At 36.4% G+C, this 20158-nt stretch overlaps 3 protein-coding genes across 6 annotated transcripts in view; 2 read left to right on the plus strand and 1 right to left on the minus strand.

Moving 5' to 3' along the window:
- Window positions 1-18242, minus strand: Nmdar1 (glutamate [NMDA] receptor subunit 1). 2 transcript variants are annotated; one of them, XM_011198694.3, is made up of 14 exons: window positions 18139-18242; window positions 10254-10473; window positions 8319-8441; window positions 4500-4724; window positions 4225-4427; window positions 3989-4154; window positions 3112-3217; window positions 2825-2985; window positions 2534-2750; window positions 1767-2184; window positions 971-1399; window positions 724-896; window positions 411-664; window positions 1-347 (listed from the first exon to the last, which is right to left on the minus strand). In XM_011198694.3, exons 2-14 carry the CDS (start codon window positions 10419-10421, stop codon window positions 33-35), a joined length of 2958 nt encoding a protein of 985 aa, XP_011196996.1. In that variant the 5' UTR covers window positions 10422-10473; window positions 18139-18242; the 3' UTR covers window positions 1-32. The 2 variants fall into 2 exon arrangements, with proteins under 2 accessions (XP_011196996.1, XP_054081970.1); XM_054225995.1 differs by lacking the exons at window positions 8319-8441; window positions 10254-10473; window positions 18139-18242 and adding an exon at window positions 4819-4897.
- Window positions 4951-8235, plus strand: LOC114803535 (mitochondrial sodium/calcium exchanger protein-like). Of its 2 annotated transcripts, XM_029037753.2 has the most exons (10): window positions 4951-5113; window positions 5185-5405; window positions 5579-5907; window positions 5975-6049; window positions 6118-6162; window positions 6594-6941; window positions 7005-7123; window positions 7198-7432; window positions 7490-7557; window positions 7987-8235. In XM_029037753.2, the coding sequence occupies exons 1-10, from the start codon at window positions 5027-5029 to the stop codon at window positions 8218-8220; spliced, it is 1761 nt and encodes a 586-aa protein (XP_028893586.1). In that variant the 5' UTR covers window positions 4951-5026; the 3' UTR covers window positions 8221-8235. The 2 variants fall into 2 exon arrangements, with proteins under 2 accessions (XP_028893586.1, XP_054081979.1); XM_054226004.1 differs by having other exon boundaries at window positions 5026-5503.
- The window catches only part of LOC105221597 (inositol 1,4,5-trisphosphate receptor), a 27057-nt gene continuing 17816 nt past the window's right edge, over window positions 10918-20158 (plus strand). Inside the window, exon 1 of one of the 2 annotated variants that reach the window (XM_011198695.3) lies at window positions 10918-11881. The gene's annotated coding sequence lies outside the window, so the exon portion shown is untranslated. The remainder of the gene's footprint in view (window positions 11882-20158) is intronic. The other variant, XM_011198696.3, reaches the window with a different exon arrangement.

Genomic DNA, 20158 nt, shown 5'->3' on the forward strand with positions numbered 1-20158 from the left:
TTTTATTCGATTTTATTATATTTTTGTGTCCATTAGACCACCAAATGCGAGACGTTACTGGTGTATGCTGGTGAGTAGCGTGGCGGTAGCATATTGGTTGGTGGACGCATTTTGCCCAAAATCGGCATGTGCACGGCGGGTGAATGGCCGCCTTTGGCAGCCTCATCTAGGTAGCGGCGATTTCGCAAAATGTCGGCATCGCTCTTCCAGGCTTGTTCGGGTGCGCGCGGACCCATGCGTGGATAACGACGTTTGTCCACAGCGAAACTAATGGTACCCGGATTGGCGTTTAGTCCGACATTGTATTGTCGCTGCATGGCGAGCGAAGCGCGTAAGGTCTTACGTTTCTGAAAAGTGTAAATAAGATGTTGAAATTAATTTGCTTAGTGCTTAGCGGTTAACAAACATACTTCTATAGTGCCGCGCCACTTGTCTGCTGCATGGCGCGCTATGTCCAAACGCTTTTGTTTCTTCACTTGATGTTTCTTGTAGATCACTTCGACAATAATGAGACCAACACCGCCGGCAACACCAGCTGCAACCAATATGAAAACGCCAGCCATATTTTGTAGACCAAGCGTATTGGGTGTTTTCTCGAAGAGTTCGCATTGTTGCGCATTGCCGTGGAAAATCCAGTGTTTATCGAGCGCTTCCATGAAACCGCCTTTAAACAAATAAATAAATTTGCAATTGTTCCATAATATTTTTTTCACAGCAACTTACTCTCGTGGAACTCCAAAATCGCGAGCGTAACCGCATCCGTCCACGGTGAACCTTTCTGCAAACCGATGCCATATCCGCTACGTCCGAACAGCTCACCAGCAGTAACTAGCTCACAATCTTTCGACGCCTCATATTCAAGACGTGAAGAGTCCCAAATGAAGGCCATTAGTTTTCTTTGTTATTAAATATAAGTTTCACAAAGCGAAGTTATTACAAATATATATACCCATAAGTTCTTTCCGCTTACCCTTTCTTCACATCCTGTATTGCTTGCTCTGCTGTGTCATAGTTGTTGGCCTCCATTGTTCGGTACATATTAGACAACTCCACCTGACGTCGGAAATACATATCCACCGATGAGCCCTTCACCGTCGCACAAGTCAAATTCTCCATTGTATTCCGCAGACGTGCATCATTAATACCGCTAAGTTTAGTTTTCGGACGCTCCAACACGAGGAAAGCGGCCAGGTTGGCAGTGTACGATGCGACAATGATCATCGCAAAGCCCGCCCAGAACATGCCAAGCACACGTGCTGAGAAACTGCGTGGCGTTCCCTCGCCAATACCGCTATTCAAGAGTACACCCCAGGCAAACCAGATAGCGGAGCTCAAGTTCAAAGCCTTCTCTTCGTTGCTATCCGTATGCGACAATTTGAAACGTCCAAACGGTGAGAATCTGTGCAAAATAAAAGAAAACGAAAAATCGCCAAGAAAAGCGTGGTTGCAGTGCTGTTATTTACCTGTTTGTGGTAGGGGCACTACAAGAAGACTACGATAGTGGGTATTGGAAAATGAAATGCTTAGAGGGCTTCGGCATATGATCGATGAGCGGCGATCGTTAGTGGGTTTTTGTGTTACTAATATCATTTTGTGAGCTTGTATTTTATTTGATTGAGTTTGTTGTTGTTTGGGGAAAGGGTGCATGGTCGAGAGATCAGCTCTCAGTGGTTTTCACATTTTGATAACCGAATGTAATTATTATAAGTTTTACGTATGCGAGGACTGATCTCGTGATAGGATCGGGGTTGTATAACCCTACTTACCTATCGAGTAGATATAGGACCAGCGCGACTACATGTACAGATACCATTACCAATATCCATAGCGTGTTGCTAAATGGCTGCAGAAACGACACCAAAGTACTTGAACGTGATGGTTTCTTTTCGAGTATTGTGATGCCCTGGTATTTGAACGGTTTCGAGAACTCAATAAATTCGGCACGCTCTGGATTAATGGTGAGTGGCATCGCCATGTCGGCACGTTCATTCACCAATTCCCCAATCAGACCGCTCCATTCTTTACGCGATGTAATCGCGCCCGAGCTCGACGAACTCACATTCTTTAAGGTGTAATGACCGAATTGACCGTCCGGTGAGAGTGCCAAATCGAAGGTAAAATTAATGCGATGCGAAAGAGCGTTTAACAAATCGATGCAATAGCCACGACAGCAGTTCTCGTTCTCTGCAAGAAAAGCATTGCATTTACTCATTATTAAAAGAGTTTAGTAAAGATTGGCAGAAGGAAAATGGTACAAAGTGACATTTAGAATAATGTGAATGAGAAAAAAATAAAATATGAAATCATTGAAGGACGTCCCTCAGCTATTCTAATCTTTTTTCTATTTCAAACTAGATAAATTAGATGAGATGAAGAACAATGCTCTTTTGTATGAGTTTAAGAAACTTTTTGTTAGAAATTAAATTCATAGCCCAGGAACCTCAGCCTTAAACAGTGATAATCAAATTGCAAAATTTTCAGTTTAGTGAGAAAAGTGATTATAGGAGAGATGTTGAGTAAAATGTCTACCAACCGCTGCCGTCGGTGGCATTAAACAGCGGACAAGGTATTTCATCCTCATCGCAGTTGACTTCATCGTCCGTCAAACGACGTGTATAGACAAACGGTTTTTCTTCGATGGTTAAGATTTTCAGGTGTGTAGGTATCATGATACCCTCAGGCTTCTTCTTTTGTTTTCCAGGCCATAAAATTTCGCTGTCGTTGATGCGTAGGCGCATTTTCGCTTTTTCCTAAAAATAAACACAGTTTTTTTATATTGTATGAAGTAGTTTAAATCATTAATCAGACAAAATTGTTTACTCACAGGGTCATAATAGAATTTGCCCACAACATACTTCTTCTGCTTCTCATGTATGTTTATCACATCATAGCCGGCATAAATGCGATCACCGTTGTCATCAAACGCCACCTGGCCCGTGTTGCCTGTTATGTTGCGCGTCTTGAGATACTGAAACAGCCGTTTACCTAAACATACCCACACATACGGACAAAATGATGAGCGCATATATGTATTCATTAATATACCAAGTAGTATATGTGAGCATTTATGTGAGTTAATAATTCATTTTAAGCAAACATAGTCTGTCTCACCGGACTCCCAATTAACGCCTGAATCACCGCAATCCTTTGGCGCCTCTGTAATCGTTTCATTGGACATCATCTCCTTAATTGCCGACGCGAGTACATAAACGCTATCCTAAAAGAACCGCAAAGTGGCAAATGAGACATGAGCAGCACGAGAGTAAACCATATATGTAAACCATGTTTGTATGTAAAGGTGTGCATATCAGCGAATTATGGAATGCCTAGTGCAAACATTCGTTGTAAGAGCATGTGTGTATGAGAGAATGCGCTTGTTTGGTGGTACTACTAGCAGTAAAAACGAGTAGACTATGTTCAAGGAGTACTTGTTTTTAGGCTAGTTGAGTAACTTGTTTGAGAATGGTTGATTTAGGTATCTCATAAGAGAGAGAGAGATGTATGAGGAATAGATTGTGTGAGAGCTCTTATTTAATTTTTACCAATGACGATGTAATTGTAAAAGCAGTTGTTAGAGTCAATGACAAAATTGATGAAGGTTCTTACAACGAAAGGGTCGAAAGCTGCAAACTTCGAGGAATTTAATGTGTCAGGCATTAAAACTTTCTGAAGCGGCTCTCTATCTCAGCACTCTATCCCCTATTACTTCCATAAAGGGCTGTGGATGACGTATTTTGTGTGCTGGGTCAACACGTATGTCATACATTTTTAATTATGTTATGAAGACAAGGTGGCAAGACATACTTATGTGCCTGTGTGTGTATTCGTGGGTAATCAGAAGCATGAGAGTGTTACTTTAATGCGCGTGAATCAACTGAATGGCAGATGAATACTGGCACTAAGGCATTGCAGACCACGCGTGTGATGGTATGCGGTCTTAAAAACATTTATAAACATGTGTCTTTTGATTATGCGCTTTCGTGCTTACCCTTATGTGTTCTTTGTCGTTGTTGGCGTGCTCCAAAACCAGTCCGAGGACCCCGACCGGTGTGTTGTTGGCATGCAACGCCTGTTCGGTGACAATCCAAGCATGTCCACCCTCGGTCATGTTGTTCAGTGCAGCGTCACGGAAAATAACCTGTGCATCCTCGGTGCTGTACGGTGTGTGTTAGGCGAAGTGGGTGCATTAAATTCATAAAATGAAGAAATTGAATAGCGTCTTACCTCGCATATAAGAGATACACGCGCGACTGAGCGGTCTTCATGTCAATCAAATGCTCTGTGAAGCTGTCCAACTTCGGCTCGAATTCCACAATCATTTCAACGGTGGCACGCACATCGATATCATCGTAATTCGTCTGTGAGGTGGTCTGGAAGCGACCGAGTATCGCGCGCCCATCCGTATCCGAGCTGTGTATTATGATTACCTGGCAGAAAAAAAAAAACAAAAATAATATGTTTGCTCTGTGATATCATTTAAACGCAACAAACAGCCTCACCTTGGTGTAACCGAAGTGAAACATGATTTCCAGCCAGACATCCGCCTGGTGGTAATACGGCGGCACTGTGCGCAAAAAGGAAACGTGAATATTTTTATCGGAAAAGGCAGCATCACGCGAGGAAATGCCAATAACTGGAATCTGGTAGAAGCCACTCGTGTAACTGACTGCTGCCGGTGATAAGTCACCTGAGGTTTGTTCGTGTGATACAACAACGGCGTAGACCTGTTGGGTAAGGGAAAAATGTGTAGAGTAAAATATCATAATAAGGGTTTCTCGTCATTCATAATTCGAGAAAATTCGAATAGTGAAGAAATACCTTAAAAAATATATATATTGAAATAGAAATTAGTATGACTTTCAGATTTTATGAAAGAAACTCTGTTTGATATGTGTTCACTCAGCAGATTTAATCATTTTTGATTATTTATTGTGTAATTTTTTTCTAATTATCTCTTTTCTCACTTCAAAAATAAAACAAAAATATAAAATTTCTAACTTCTGTAGTATACAAATACAACTGCAGCATGATATTATATGAGAACTTCAATACCATCAATCAAACTTCGCCGCATTTTGAGCGACACGAGCACTTAGCGATGGAAACCTCCAATGTGTGAAGTGAATGTCGTTTAAAAGTATGCTCATCGTTGCTAAACTTTCTTCTCGTTTTTGTGCTGCGTAGCAAAGTTGTAGCGCACTGCTTACACTGCCGCTGGATGAGAGATGCGACTACATTGCCCAATCCAGTTCGTGCTACACCAATGTCTACTTGATCAACTACATACACATCATCTTCTGTAAACTGAGAATATCCACCACTTTGGGTGCTGCAGTCTCATCGATCGTGCTGCTAATAGTTATCTGTCTTTATTTCATTATTTTCGGTGTAGCTGCAGATGTGTTGTAAGTTAATGTGGATGAAAGAAAGATGCGTATACGCCGCGGTGTGCCACATAATGTTTCCTAACTTTCTTTCTTACCGAACTCCTTTACGTTTATCGGTAACGTTTTGTAATTATTATTTCTAGCAATTATTTTTTGCTCAATCTCAATAACTTCGCTCCTTTATCCACCAGCTTTTGTCCTGCTCTGGCGGTGTTGGCGCGCATATTAAGAATGAGTGAGAACGTTGCTGGCGTTACATTGGTCGCTTTTGGCAATGGCGCACCCGATATATTCAGCAGTCTGGCTTATCTTGACAGCAACACCCGTCGCTTATATGCAGATATTTTCGCCTCGGCACTCTTTGTGGTGCTCATTGTGGCTGGCATTATCTTTTATGGATACCCATTTGCTGCACAACCCTATTTACTGTTACGCGATGCACTATTCCTTCTACTCGACATCTGTGTTGTCGATTATATAATTAAGAAAGATAATGCCATATCGGTGCTTGATAGTGTTAGTGAGTATCTCAATGTGTATGAGTGTGTGTGTATGCATTTTTATCAATGAAATCTTTTATTCTTTAGTCACACTTTGCATTTACTTTTGCTACTTATTTGTGGTTATATTTGATCAGTATCTAGTGAGACGCGCTACAAAAAGTAAGTATTTTAGAAATCAACATCATCACACCTTCAATAATTAATTTGTTTACTATTTTGCTTCGCAGTATTGCGGATCAGGAGGCAAACTTTTAAGAGGCTCTCCAATATTGGTAAATAATATAAATAAGAAGTTATTGTAAATATTTGGCATGGGTGTGGTATGTATCTTGTAAAAGTAAGAAAGCACTTTAAATATCAGCTCCGAAAACAGAAGTATAGTCCCATCAAGTTCATATAAAGTTCAAGTTCATATATTATTATTTCCGCTAACTTCCGGTTAGAATTACTGGCTCTAGTTTTACAATTTCATTATTGATTGCAGTCAGGCTCCTCTCAAATTTTTACTATTGTACATCGGATATCGGTATTCTCTTCAAGAAATGTATTTCGACAATAGTCTACATTTAGGGTGCTTTAAATTTGATCGAATTCGCCGATTCGTAATGTGCTGGTGTAATTATAATTATTTTATTTAAATTATTTATAATCATTTTGATTTATCAATTATGAAGAGTGAATTATGTAAAACATTTCTGTACAGATCTCATTCGTCTGAATGACTTGCGTGCACAGGGTGCGATTCGGCAGCAAAAGAAGTTGTCTTTTCTAGATCGTCGTGATCCAAGTATCATTTACTCAGATTCGGTTATGTCGAACTTACCAACACTTTGGCAACAATTCTATCTTAGCCTCAAGCCATATGATGATAGCGAATGGGAAAGTGCCAATTTGCTAATGAAAGTGTTCATAATATTACGAATGCCGATATTGCTGGTACTCAAGATATTCATACCAATTACCGATCAAGGAGAAGAAGGTCGCGGCTGGTCTCGTCTCTTGAATTGCACACAAATGGTGTTATTGCCTTCATTTATATGCTATATTACACGTAAGTCATCAATTACTTTTGGACTTGCCTTGATGTTTGACTTACAATGGGTTTCGCCTTCAGTCAGCAAGTATTCCCTCTTTGGCTTACCAATTTTCTTATGGTCGGCGTTGATAACATGTCCTTTGGCTATTATTTTGTTTCTTAATTCGAACACGAATCGAACGCCGCTTTATCATCATGTAACTTATTATACATAAAATAATATTCGGTAATAGTGTATCATGTACTCATGTATTCTCAATTTCTTCCGCAGTATTTCTCCATTCTCAGCGTTGCTGGTTCTGTATTCGTTGTGCGCATTTGCTGTGCTGAAATCGTGAATGTACTCGCGGTCCTTAGCATCTTTACTGGCTTCAGTAGTTCCTTTTTTGGCGTCACTCTTTTATCTTGGGCAAATAGTATTGGTGATTTGATAGCTAATCAATATTTGGCTCGGCAGGGCTATCAAAATATGGCGCTCGCCGCTTGCTTCGGTGGACCGCTATTCAGTGAGTTGCAGATATCTTCTTACATACCCATGTTTTCAACTAGTAAATATTTTCAAGATTCTTTACTGGCTGTTGGCTCAACCTTACTATATAAGACACTAACAACTGATAACTTCGTGATTGCGGTAATTTAAAAAATATACATATGTACAGCCTTGGCCAAAAGTATTAGGCACCCCACTAATTACTGAATTTTTTGTTTTAACAAGTGAAATAATGAAGTTTTATTAGTAAAACAGTGAAAATACAATGAATATAGTGATAATAACATAAAAAAAAATAAAAAAATATAAAATATTTTATAAATTTCTTAAAAATGAAAATTTTTAGTTTTAGCTTAATTTTTTCTTAAACTTTTAATATTACAAAATTTATTCGTTTAATCAACAGTTAAACACCCATGTAAGACATTTACAAAAAGAAGTGGTAACTTTGATAGCCACATTTGAGAATACTTGTATTTTAATGGGGTGCCTAATACTTTTGGCCAAGGCTGTATATAAATATTTAATTTGTGCTAAATTATTTAATCCAAAATTTACTCTAACTTTTAGGAATTCGGCGAGGGAATAATGGGCGAGAATTGCACTATATTCCTTATAATTAGCTTGTTTATCATTTTACTGGGTGCTCTCACCACAGACTTTTACTTTCGACCCAGTTTTGGTGTTTATGTTATAATTACATATTGTATTTTTTTCTTATATAATATTCTGGGTGAATTTGAAGTCATACATCCATATGGCACCGATCATAGAATGGATCAGGCTATCGAACCGGAACTTTAATTAGTTCCAACCTGATATACTATTATTACGATTATGTTTATTATATATGTATATATGTATGTATTTTATTGAAGTTAATTAATTAATTGAGTACTTACACGTTTTTCGATCAACTTATCGCAAACATTAAACACTGTTTTGATTGGATTCTTATCCATTCGTATTGTCTTGTCGTAGTAGGTGACTTTGCGTGGCACATATTGCTGGTCGAAGTTCAGGTTCTGTGTGAATTTATACAAAATATGAATAACTTTGATAAATCATATTATGTATGACAACATACAGAGGTAGTCAAAATTATTTACACATCGGACGTTTTTTTACATGTTTCACAGAAAAAGCTTTCGCTTGTTGCTGTTGTTGTCGCAGGGTAACAAAATGCTATGTTGTTGTAAACCTTGATATATTCCTGAGCGAATGAAGTCAGTTTGGTTAGAATAGCTAGAAATATGACGGAGAAATAAGCAAATGAACTGAAGACTCGCAATAGTCAAAAGTATTTACACACGGCGATTTAACCTTAATCCTTGGATTTGGTTTGAGCAAAAGTAGTAATTGGATTCTATTGCATTCTTAACAACCTAACTCAGCCTTAAAATCAATATTTGGCTCGGCATAAAAAGTTAGTAAATAAAATATCGAAAACAAAGGAATTATCGATTTTAACTAGATTGGAGACTGTTACCAAGTTTAAGACTCGGGTTTCGGCTTCGGAGTTAGTTAAATATTATAGAATTTGATGGAATACTGTTTATAATGTTATTAAAAAGAAGGACACGAAATATTGCAAGGACAATTTAAAGATAACTGGACGGCCACCTGAGATAACTCAAAGAGAATGCAGAACATTAGTAGGAACTGTCATACAAAATCCCACAAATAGTCCTCTTAATATTGCAGCATCATCGAATCAGCATATTGCATGAACAGCCAATGATGCTACACTGCTAAGGACATTTAAAAATAGTAACATAAATACATACGTTGCGCATAAAGTTGACCACTTCCGAAACCAAAAAAGCTTAATTTCTGAAATCAAAAAAGCGATATGCCTCTCATTTGCCATTGATTGCATCCTAAAGCCTGTCGTGGCAGAGAAGGCTTAATTTTAGTTCCAGGACTTTCTTAGTAAACGCTTTATGCATTTACCACGTGAAAAGAAGAATAATGCAGTTTAGACGCTAAAAGGAGTCGGGAGTGACATTATGATTTTTTTGAAATTTGTTTGAAAATTTTCCTTACTTCTGTTTTGAAGATTTGGTACTAATTTAGGGGCCCTAAATCATCCGGATATATAGGAATTCACATGATCATGCCATTCTAGTGGTCCGTCGGCCTTTTCCAACTTTTGACTGCATTTTACAACAGGATAATGCTCCATTTCATAAGGGATCTTTACCTACAAAAGTTTTTAATGAAGCAAATCAAGTTGACCTCCGCCCAGCCCTGACCAAAACTTTAGTCAAAATGTTTGGTCTCTCGTTAAATATCACAGGACAATTGATATAATAACCGAAAACGCCGAGATTACCGACATTTGGTCTAAATTAACAGTTAACTTAGCGCACAACTGGGTTGAATCAATTCGGACCATAAAGCAGGCTGTTATTGATGCCAATGGTAATGTAACCAATTATGAATTTATTGCCTTAGAATAGGAACTTATACTGAACATTAAAATTTTAAAGTTATCATTAAATAGGAACAGGATAATATAGTTGAAGTTGTGTGTAAATACTTTTGACGCAAAAAAAATGTGTGTAAATGCTTTTGACTACTCCGAGTCTTCAGTTAATTTGCTTATTTCTCCGCCATATTTCCAGCTATTCTTGCCAAACGATGGAACTTGAATGGATCAAGGTTTACAACAACATAGCATTTTGTTACCCTGTGACAACAACAACAACAAGCGAAAGCTTTTTCTGTGAAACATGTAAAAAAACGTCCGATGTGTAAATAATTTTGACTACCTCTGTATATATATGCAGGAATGCACTAAAGTATAGTATAAGTATTCACTTATGCTGATTTACCGATATTATTGTGCGGAAGTGCGACTCGCTTTCGGGATCCGCCAGCACACCACCAATGTTGTAAGTTGAGGGATTGTCCGAGTGTTGAGTGTGCTTTTGCGCTGTAACTCCTAAATGTATACCACAGAAAAGCAGAAAAACCACACTCATTCCGTCAAGTACAGCCATATTTGATCTCAGCTATTGCATGTATGTGTGCAATATCTGCTAACAGGAAGTACTGCAAAATACATATTTATAGATATTTCTTTCATTGTACTGCCAAGCTCATTATTATTATTTTTATTTCATTTTTCCAAATATTATACAAAAATAAATTAATTACAACTCACAATTAAATAACATAAAACACAATATAGCAAAAACAAATATTTTTATTTTTTTTTTTGTATTTTGCATATATTTTGCAAATTTCTTGTATGGCATTGTATATTATTATTAGTGTTATTATTATTGTTTACTACAATTCATTTCGCCTTAATATCTCTTATCAGCATTCATACCAAACATTCGTCACAATTTTTCAAACAGCACTGTAACCCAACGGCGCCGAAATCCAAAATAGGTGGCGCAGCGCTTAACACTTCTGATCCGCTCTCAAATTCTCTCTCACAATACAAATTGAGCGCTGCTGCGATCATATGTTTTTGACAATTCAACCATTCCGTGACATTCTGATTGGACAATTCGCTTTTCCATCGTCACTGCACCACTTGTTGAATTTTGCTGTTCCGTCTCGGTTCAATTTTCACTTTGATATTTTCCGGTTAAATTTCGCGTTTCCCGCCGTAAAAATATGCCTAATCGCTGGGTTATTGCGGAAATAAGTTGAGTGAATAGAAATTCGTTGTGAAATCGGCAGTAATACTATGAAATTCATCGCATTTACATATATTGCTGTTGTGCGAGCGTGTGTGTGTGAGATAGTGAATACGTAAAAAGCCAGCTCGCACTGTGCTAGTACACATATAAGTAAATATACATAAAAAAATATAAGTAAAAGAAAATCTACAAGTGTTAACCAAGCCACAAAGGGCGATCAGAGCTACAAACATTGCATATGAATAGATATATTCATATACAGAATATAATTTGAAATACCTTAAATGCTACAAATGAATGCCTTGCCTGCTATAAAGCGAATGTTTAAGTGAAAAACGCTTTCTGCGAACGCGGTGGGTGTGTTAGCGGCAAGCCAGTTGGAACATAACCGGGTCGCTTCGGCACAGCAGCTATGTGGCGATGACAAACACACATTCACGGAATTATATTTCTCTAACTAGATTTGTTGTTTTGTTTATGTGCCACATATTCGTCATTTGCCGCGTTATTTTTCCACATTCTTTCTGCGGTGTTTATTTTTAAGTGCAAAACAAAGACTACATTGATCAATTGCATTGTTTTGTTTAGAGAATCGTCTGTGGCTTACATGAAAAAAATGAAATAGCAAAAGTTGCTAGCTGTGATCTGTGCGGTAAATAAAAATTCAAGATTCCAAGTGAAATTACCGTTGTATAAATGTATAATACTAGGTAGTAAAGTATTAAAGTGCGATAAGTACAACGTAAACATTCCATTAACATTCCAAACAAACCGCAAAAACGGATGGACGTATTAAATAACACATTGTAAGTATTACTGCATACAATTTAATCTGATTTAATGCTTCGACCTTGCATATGTACATATGTTTATGAGGCGGTAAAGGTTAATACACTAAGTCGAATCAAACTGAACGAGATGGTGTATTATAATAGAATATTAGTCATTGATCCTGGTACTATAAGTTGTGTATGAAATATCTGCAAGCGCTACAACAGCCATACACATTAAATGTATGTCATATTAAGGGCGACGTCGTAAAGAAAAACTTATTTAAAACACAAAAGATCATCCTAATGAGTATATGTATGTACATACAAGATACATGTACATATGCCAGCAAGTATTCCCAACAATTAAAGCGTGCATGTTCTTATGTTTAACGCCGCTTGTATGTATGTATGTACTATTTGAATGCAAATAGTGTGAAAAGTCTCAACTATTATTAAAACTTTTTCGTTTCTTATCAAAAAACAATCAAAATTAATCATTCAAATTAATCAGTTTGTTATTTGCTGCCTTTGTTAGACAAATTCGTCGCAACCATAAATTATTGATTTTAATTCTACAACAACAACTCTAATATTTTCTTTGACTAATTTTGCCTGATTAGGAGATTGTGGAGTTACGAAACTAAAAATTGTCATAAATTGTACCCAGTTGTCGAGTAAAGGCATACAATCGTACCTATCTATATATTTGTATACCGGGTGTTGCTAAAAAACTTTCAGAATGGAAACATGAGAAAAAGTTGATTAGCTATTATTGCTAACATTCAATGAACTTTGGTCGGTCGAAGTGAGGTGCTGAATAATTCTTTAAGCCTTAACTTGTCTGCGAATTTCGAGAGCTAACACTATTTTTCGTGTTTTCTTTTCTCGATGAATAAACTCTTTGAATGTGCTCTATTATTTACATGATAAAAAAACAAAAACATTTCACTCTCCCTCACGATTTGAATATCCGAGTACAGAATATCCGAGAAAAAATGCAACATTTGAGGTAAGAAAACGCTATAAATTTTTGCAGGCTCATGGTGACAAACGGCCGAAGATTGAGAATTTTTCTAACATGGTCCTATCTCATCCTAAGGGAGAACAGTGTCATGCGCCACCCGGTTTCAAACAGCTGAACATACAAAGACCTCATATGTACATATGTACATTAGGGTGGCCCTTATTTTCCAAAGTATTCCGATTCTCGATCGCACCCCCTAGAAATATGCGAATAGCCCAAAAACTAGTATATACAAAGTTTTGGGTCAATCAAAAAAGGTTTAGAGGTTGCGCAAGGAACTTGAAATCCTGAAAAAATAAGAATTTTTGCCATTTTTATGTCTCCATATTTCAAAGCCACACTATCTGGTTTCCATACCGTAATAAGATCTGCATTTTATTACCTTTCCAAAATTACCACAATCTTAAAAATCGGTCGATTGATGATAGAGTTACTGAAATACAAATATGAAAGTAAATTTAATGTGGTGCATTCTCAAGCGTCGCATGCTCGTGATATACCGTTATAACGGTTCTAATGTTATTCTTAATATCTTATTACGGTATGGAAGACCAGAAAGGGATAGTGTGACTTTGAAATATGGAAGTCTGAGAAATAAAAATTCTTATTTTTTTCAGGATTTCAAGCTCATTGCGCTTGATTGACCCAAAACTTTGTATATACTAGTTTTTGGGCTATTCGCATATTTCTGGGGGGTGCGATCGAGAATCCAGAAACTTTTTTTATCCTCCATACAACTAAGGGCCACCCTAATGTACATATATTCATATACGCTCGTGTATTGTGTTAATTTCAAAATTAATGCACGGCTTGCGTGCTGATAGCGTGCATCAGATAGCGCACGAACACACACCAATTTAGCTTCTGGTTTATAGTATTGAAATGCATTCAAATTATAATCTCAGCCATGTAAGTGCGCTCATATATACTCGTACATGTATACATATTTATTTTCCCTCCAGCTGTATAGCAGAGCCCAGCTTCAGCTCACTTTGGTTTTATTGGATAATAAATGAAAATGTAAACGCATCTGGTGCAGCGGCACGCTTTTGTTGCCGGCGGTGGCGCTCAATTATCCGGCATGTTGCTTTTCACTTGTGTCTCGCGAGTCGGGCTATTCCATTTCGTTTTGCCTAAGTGAGCTAGTGATGCCTAGAAATATCAGTTTGGTGCATTGTTTAATCTGTCTGCGAAATAAATCCATAATTTTTTTTACCCTAAGCCATTCTTCAACCTCTAAGATGTTTCACAGAGTTTAATACTTTTTCTCGAATACCTTTAATTAAAAGTGGTAGATATAGAGTTATATCAGGATGGCTTTCTGAAAGACAATTCTCTGTATTACCATATACTCGTAATAAAGTAAATATGGGAGTAATAGAATATTCAGGTTCAGTTAAAGAAAAACTTCAGGTCAAGGTTAAGTTTGCTTACATATATAGAGGTAATGAATGGTAAGCTATGGGTCAAAAGAGATAAAGTCTATTTACATTTTATGAGATCAAGTCACGCAAGATCAATGGGGTTCAAGACAGGAGTAATAGACCAAGTTAAGGAAATCGGTCCACTAATTATCCGAGGTCCATACACTGAATACGAGTACAATAGTGTTCGTAATTCTGGATAGGTTTTTTGTAGATTTTTGACTTTACATATATAGAAATCATTGATCCTTCAATTTTATATACATAATAGCAGACCGCTCCGGCTTCGCACGGGTTTAAACTAACATTTCAAAAGTTATAAGTTTTTTATATATGTACATATGTATGTACTTTCCCGTTTCTTGCGTGGGTTAATTAAAAAAAAATCGAACATGAAATTATATTTTATTTACAATAAGGTAAAACTTGATTACAACCGATGTCTTTGTCTCTGATTATGAAGGCCTTGGCAACGCTCAGAGTTCGACGCCCTAATGCGAGCTTGTATATTTCTAATATTTGTTCTTCAAGCCGCTGCACATGTTCCGTACTTGACTCTCAAGCGCGTACTTGGGAAGTTTTGAAATTTTGTTCAGCAAGCAGCTGCGAGCGCGCTTTACTCGACTCTCTGACCGATTGCAATGCGAAGAGAATGACTTGAAAGACGATTTTCAGTTTCAGATTAAGATTCTCCATCACGGAGTTTTTTTGATACTCTCACCTCTGAGCTGTTTCCAGAAAGTAAGGATTCTTGCAAAAACTATAGCCTATGTTACTCGGGGTAAATGTAGGTTTCCAAGGGTGAAAGAATTTTTGAAATCGGCATAGTAGTATTTGAGTTTATTCATTACAAATCTTTCCTCTTTATAATAGTAGTATAGATAATGGTCAGCTTAACATGAACTTAACTCTTCTTCACCCCTTCACAGTATTTTTTTCAGCATTTTCGCCTGTCTCGGCACAGTGTGCGCCCCGCTAGGCTCTAATTAAAGCATGCATATTTATTATTGCTAAATTAGCTAGTGGAGGAGCATTATTTATTATATTTTCTTGTTGTTGCTATTGCTGCAATGGTGCATGCTGGCTTGCAGTTGCATTGTGCATTGCGCACTCTTGTTGGCGTTGTGTTGGCGCATGGCTTTGTTTAATTTCTATACACGAGTATCAATTAGCATTGTTGTTAATGATCGCACACAGATTTTATGGCTATATTTAGCTCAATTAAATTTACAACTACAAATAGCAGTGTGTGAGCATCTGCGTGTGAACATGTGCATACATATGTGTGTATATATGGAGATTTATTATCTTTTTAACAGGCATACATACTACACATGCATCTCAATTGAGAGAAGTCAACTATATTATTATTTCAGGGTCAATTGGCTTCTAATTTTTTTTGGAAATGGATTCTCAACGAAAGAGTAACCAATCTTCACATATTTACATACATATGTATGTATCTTTCATCGAAGTTCTTATCTAATTTTCCATTGAAAGCGTATGCCGGTTTCTCAGTGAATTTGAAAAATAATAACTAAAGAGAGAAAAGAAAAGAAGTAAACCAACCTATAGATTTACCTTCAGTATATTCAAAATTTGAAAAATAATTGTGTCTTTTTTTATAAACTTTTGATGATTTCTTGGTATACATTAGGATCTGTTCAGATTTCTCAACCGATTAATTAATTAATTTCATTTTCATTCTTAATGCATACAAAATGCCCATATGACACATGAAGACGCTGCATATTAGTGAACAGAATGAAAATGGTTGAAATTAATAAAAATTGATTCTTCTTCTTGAATTGATTATTGAATTGATTAATCTTTCTAAACACTGCCGACAACTATTATTCGCAAAGAATAATCCAACTTTTCTCATCCAGTCTCAATTATGCAAACAAATATTCATTTCATTTACTCCTTCCACCGCCTGCCGCTTTGTTCTCTTCCAAGCTTTCAAAGCTTCTATGAAAATGGTTTGGCTAAGGCAGGTCCTTAAAAACACACTGCACTCCTAAGTAATTGTAAGTATTCTCATTTCTTGTTTTCTGCTTTTTTTAGACAACTCCTTCCTCTCAGATTCCGCCACGCCGTTAATTCTATTCATTCAGCAAAATTAATTATCGTCTCTCGCCTGTAGTTGTTTTAAAGACTCTGTCATCGCAGGTTGAGTGGTGATGCGAAAGAATTCGGCTATACTATAATTTTGTAGGTTGGCTGGGCTGTGCCTTGCGGTGATTGTAAGTAGATGTAGTATACAAAAGTGTGTGCGTCTTGAGTTGGCAGCAGGCTGTGTTCTCTGCCAAACAATTCGTTGTATAAAGTTCTCTGGAATGTTGTTGTTTAATTATGGGTTGTTGGGAAGCATTGGCTGTTAGAATTGAAAATATACACCGATAACTTTGCATTGTTTGCTATTATTTTGTTCTAAAGCTTGTAGGAATCTGTCAATTGGTTTTATAGTATCAACGTTACGTTTAGCTCATTCAAACGATTCGTGCTATTTTGTTAGTGAGTGCAAGAAAGACGCTCTACATAATAAATATTATAGTCTTATCAAATATTTGAATTACTATCATCCCTTTATGAAATCACTTTAATCTTATGGAATTGATGGTGTGAGCATTTAAGTGATTTTTAACTTAAAGACTTACATTTTAGATATTTTCTTGTAGTCAATCAAATTAGACACACCACTTCCATATAGGTCCATATTCTAAATTCAGACACTCAATAAGTTATACAGAAATCGTTAAATGAATTCTCGGCAGTCCGTTATTTGCACTATGTGCGACTGTGAGATTGAAAACCTCTACACTCATCCTTTGATTTTTCAATATAATATGTGTATACGTATGAATGTGTGGAAATGATATTTTTTCCCCAGCCGGAAATTGAGCTCTTAAATAATATTTTATTATTCTTAAAGCAATATTACGTAATGGACAAATTTGGCCCGAGGTTGACGCGAAAAATTCAAATTACTCTCAACAGTTATTTAAATAAATTGATATAAAACAATACAGTGAAGTCGACGGTTAATGAAACAAACAATATACCGAAGGCTCATATTAGCCTCCGTCAGGTTCTAATTCCCAACAGGGACACTTTCACGCCATTCGCTATTATCACAAAACGATTTAAGATTTATGAAGACTTTGTTTTTGGTGGCACCCCCTATCTTGTACTATGTACACGAATTCTGTATTAAAAGCATCGTGTTCCAGCATCCCAATATACATATACGATATATACAAACATAAATACAGACTTGTATATCAGTGTGTCTGGAGGCAGTTAACAGTTGTAAACCGCTATTGTTTGGTATAGAAAATATTTTTGGGTGTGTTACACTAAGCCTGATAGAATTTTCACTTTATTTGAAATTGATTTTTAGATTTTTCATAGATACATATATTTAAGTGAATATGTTTTAACAATGAATATTATAATTTTTCAAATGAACTCCGTTATACTCGCTTTACTGTCACAATATTTCTTTATCACTCTTTTATATCCTAGATTACTTGAAACACGCATACATATATAATTGTGGATATACATACATATGTATATCTATCAAACATTGGTACGGTTGCAAAATTTTTTTTTTTCACTGAAAACTGTTTCCTTTCAAAGACAATTCGCTTCATTTCACTTTCATTTGTTCAATGTTTTATCAAAACCACTTATTCTTAATACAAATTTTTCTAAATTTACTCTGCACATAATTTTCACACTTTTTTCGAATATGTATTCTCACATATATGCGCATACATGCACACACCCAACAACCACCACCACCATATTTGCAAAGAATGGAATTCTCAAAGCACCTCTTTAACACTTAACACTCGCACATCCGTTCACGCTTATGCCAACAGCTTCAATTTGCCACTAAAGTGAATTCCTCTACGCCATCAGTATGCGCCTAAAATCCTTAACATCCTGAAAAAGCTTGCGAGCTTCATAGCTTTTATAAAATGAAAAGCTCTCAAAATCTGTGGAGCTTTCGTGCTTTCTGCTAAATTAAATTGTTTGGTTTCTCAAAACTCAACTGCTCTCTACATTTCTATCTCCTCAATTTACTTTCGCTTTTATCACAACTTGTGTTATGCGGCAACAGCTGTTCATCGTTCCCTTATCACTTATCACACGGCCGTCAAACAGCTGACTAGTCGTGCGCATGTGGTTATACCACATACACGTGATTTTCTTTCAGCTGATAAGTGGAATGTGCACAAGTATCTATGAGTGCGTTGGATAGAGACAGCGGTTGGTTGTGTTTACCTTGTTTATTGTTTACATTGTGCCGGCAACATTGTGAGCTTTTTACTTCATTCGTAAATATACAAACGGATGTAAATACAGACATATGTATGCGAATAAATAGCGCTTATACAAAGAAATGACTATATAAGTAAATAATGTGACTCGTCGTGGCATGAGCTTCGTTTTATGTTTTCACAATACTTAGTTTCTAATGGGAAATAAATTCATCGAGTTATGATAACAAAGTTTGGCGTGAAAAATCTAACTTCAAGGGAACGAGGGTTGTTCAGAAAGTTAGAGGATTGTAATCGTTAGGGTTTTGAGATCTAGTCTATCAACTAGACAATCTGAAGGAAAACATTAAATATTAAGTATCTATCATGACATTTATGACTTTCTCGAAAGATGCCTGATAAAAATTATTACTAAGAGCGTATTTCCTTAACGCGAGGTTGAGATACAGGAGAAGCCGGTCAGTAGGAGATGCGTTTAAGAACTTATTTTCGTCTTATAAATACAGTGGAACTTCCATAACTCGAACTTTTATAACTCGAAATTCTCCATAACTCGAACTCTGAAAGAGGTAATAGAGTGCCACTTTCATACAAATTTCCTTCCATAAATCGAACTTTTTGGTCAGGGCATAATACAAAATTTAAAATTTTACTATCGAAGCAGAATTTTAAAAGAGTACCTCTATATTGTACGGAGGCAAACAAAAAATATAATATTACACTTATGGATTGCATAAATCATCTAAAAAAGGCATGGGATATAGACGTCAAGAGCCAATAATAGCAAATTGCAACAAACCCTATTACATAATACATGTTTTAACGCATGAACATACAACTTTATACGAAGTCAATATATATATATTTTACAGCTTTTTGAACATTTATATGTTTTAATGAAAATTCTATAACTCGAAGAGTCTCTAACTCGAAGTTTTTTTGTGGATTATGGTGATTCGAGTTAGAGAAGTTCCACTGTACCACTATACACCTATGTTTTTGGGCGCTTGAACTTTATAAGATGCCCATTTCAATATCAGTTTCGTATAAAACCACTTTACCTCGATATTCAAATTAAAATCATAATTTGCGTAAATATTTATCTAACTAGTTTTTTTTTGTATATGCATGCTAAACCGCAAGTACGTGTGAAAGCGCCATAAATTAGCCCATATTATGCTCTGCTGCATAGACCACAAAAAAAAAGAAGCACAACAACTACACTTTAGGTCATTTTCGTAAATAAACAGAAGTCATTAAAATTCCTTGAGAACAATAAAAGCAAAAACAGAGAAATAAAGAAGAAGAATGTAGAACAAACGCAATAGGAAATCTCAACTGCATTAACCGCTAATTATTGGCTGTTTGTGTAAATGTGTGAACACGATATGTATGTATGTATGTATATGTATGAACCGAATTTTTGGGGCTCCAAAATACAACCGAAAACAGTACAAATTTCAAACAAATACGCATACATTCACATATACAAATATGCACGCATGGCAATGAGAGTGAGAGTGTTTATTTAAACGAAGCGAAGTGGCCAGAAGAGCTTTTACTCTTGCGC

Source organism: Zeugodacus cucurbitae, chromosome 2, assembly GCF_028554725.1.
Source record: "Zeugodacus cucurbitae isolate PBARC_wt_2022May chromosome 2, idZeuCucr1.2, whole genome shotgun sequence".
Taxonomy (NCBI): domain Eukaryota; kingdom Metazoa; phylum Arthropoda; class Insecta; order Diptera; family Tephritidae; genus Zeugodacus; species Zeugodacus cucurbitae.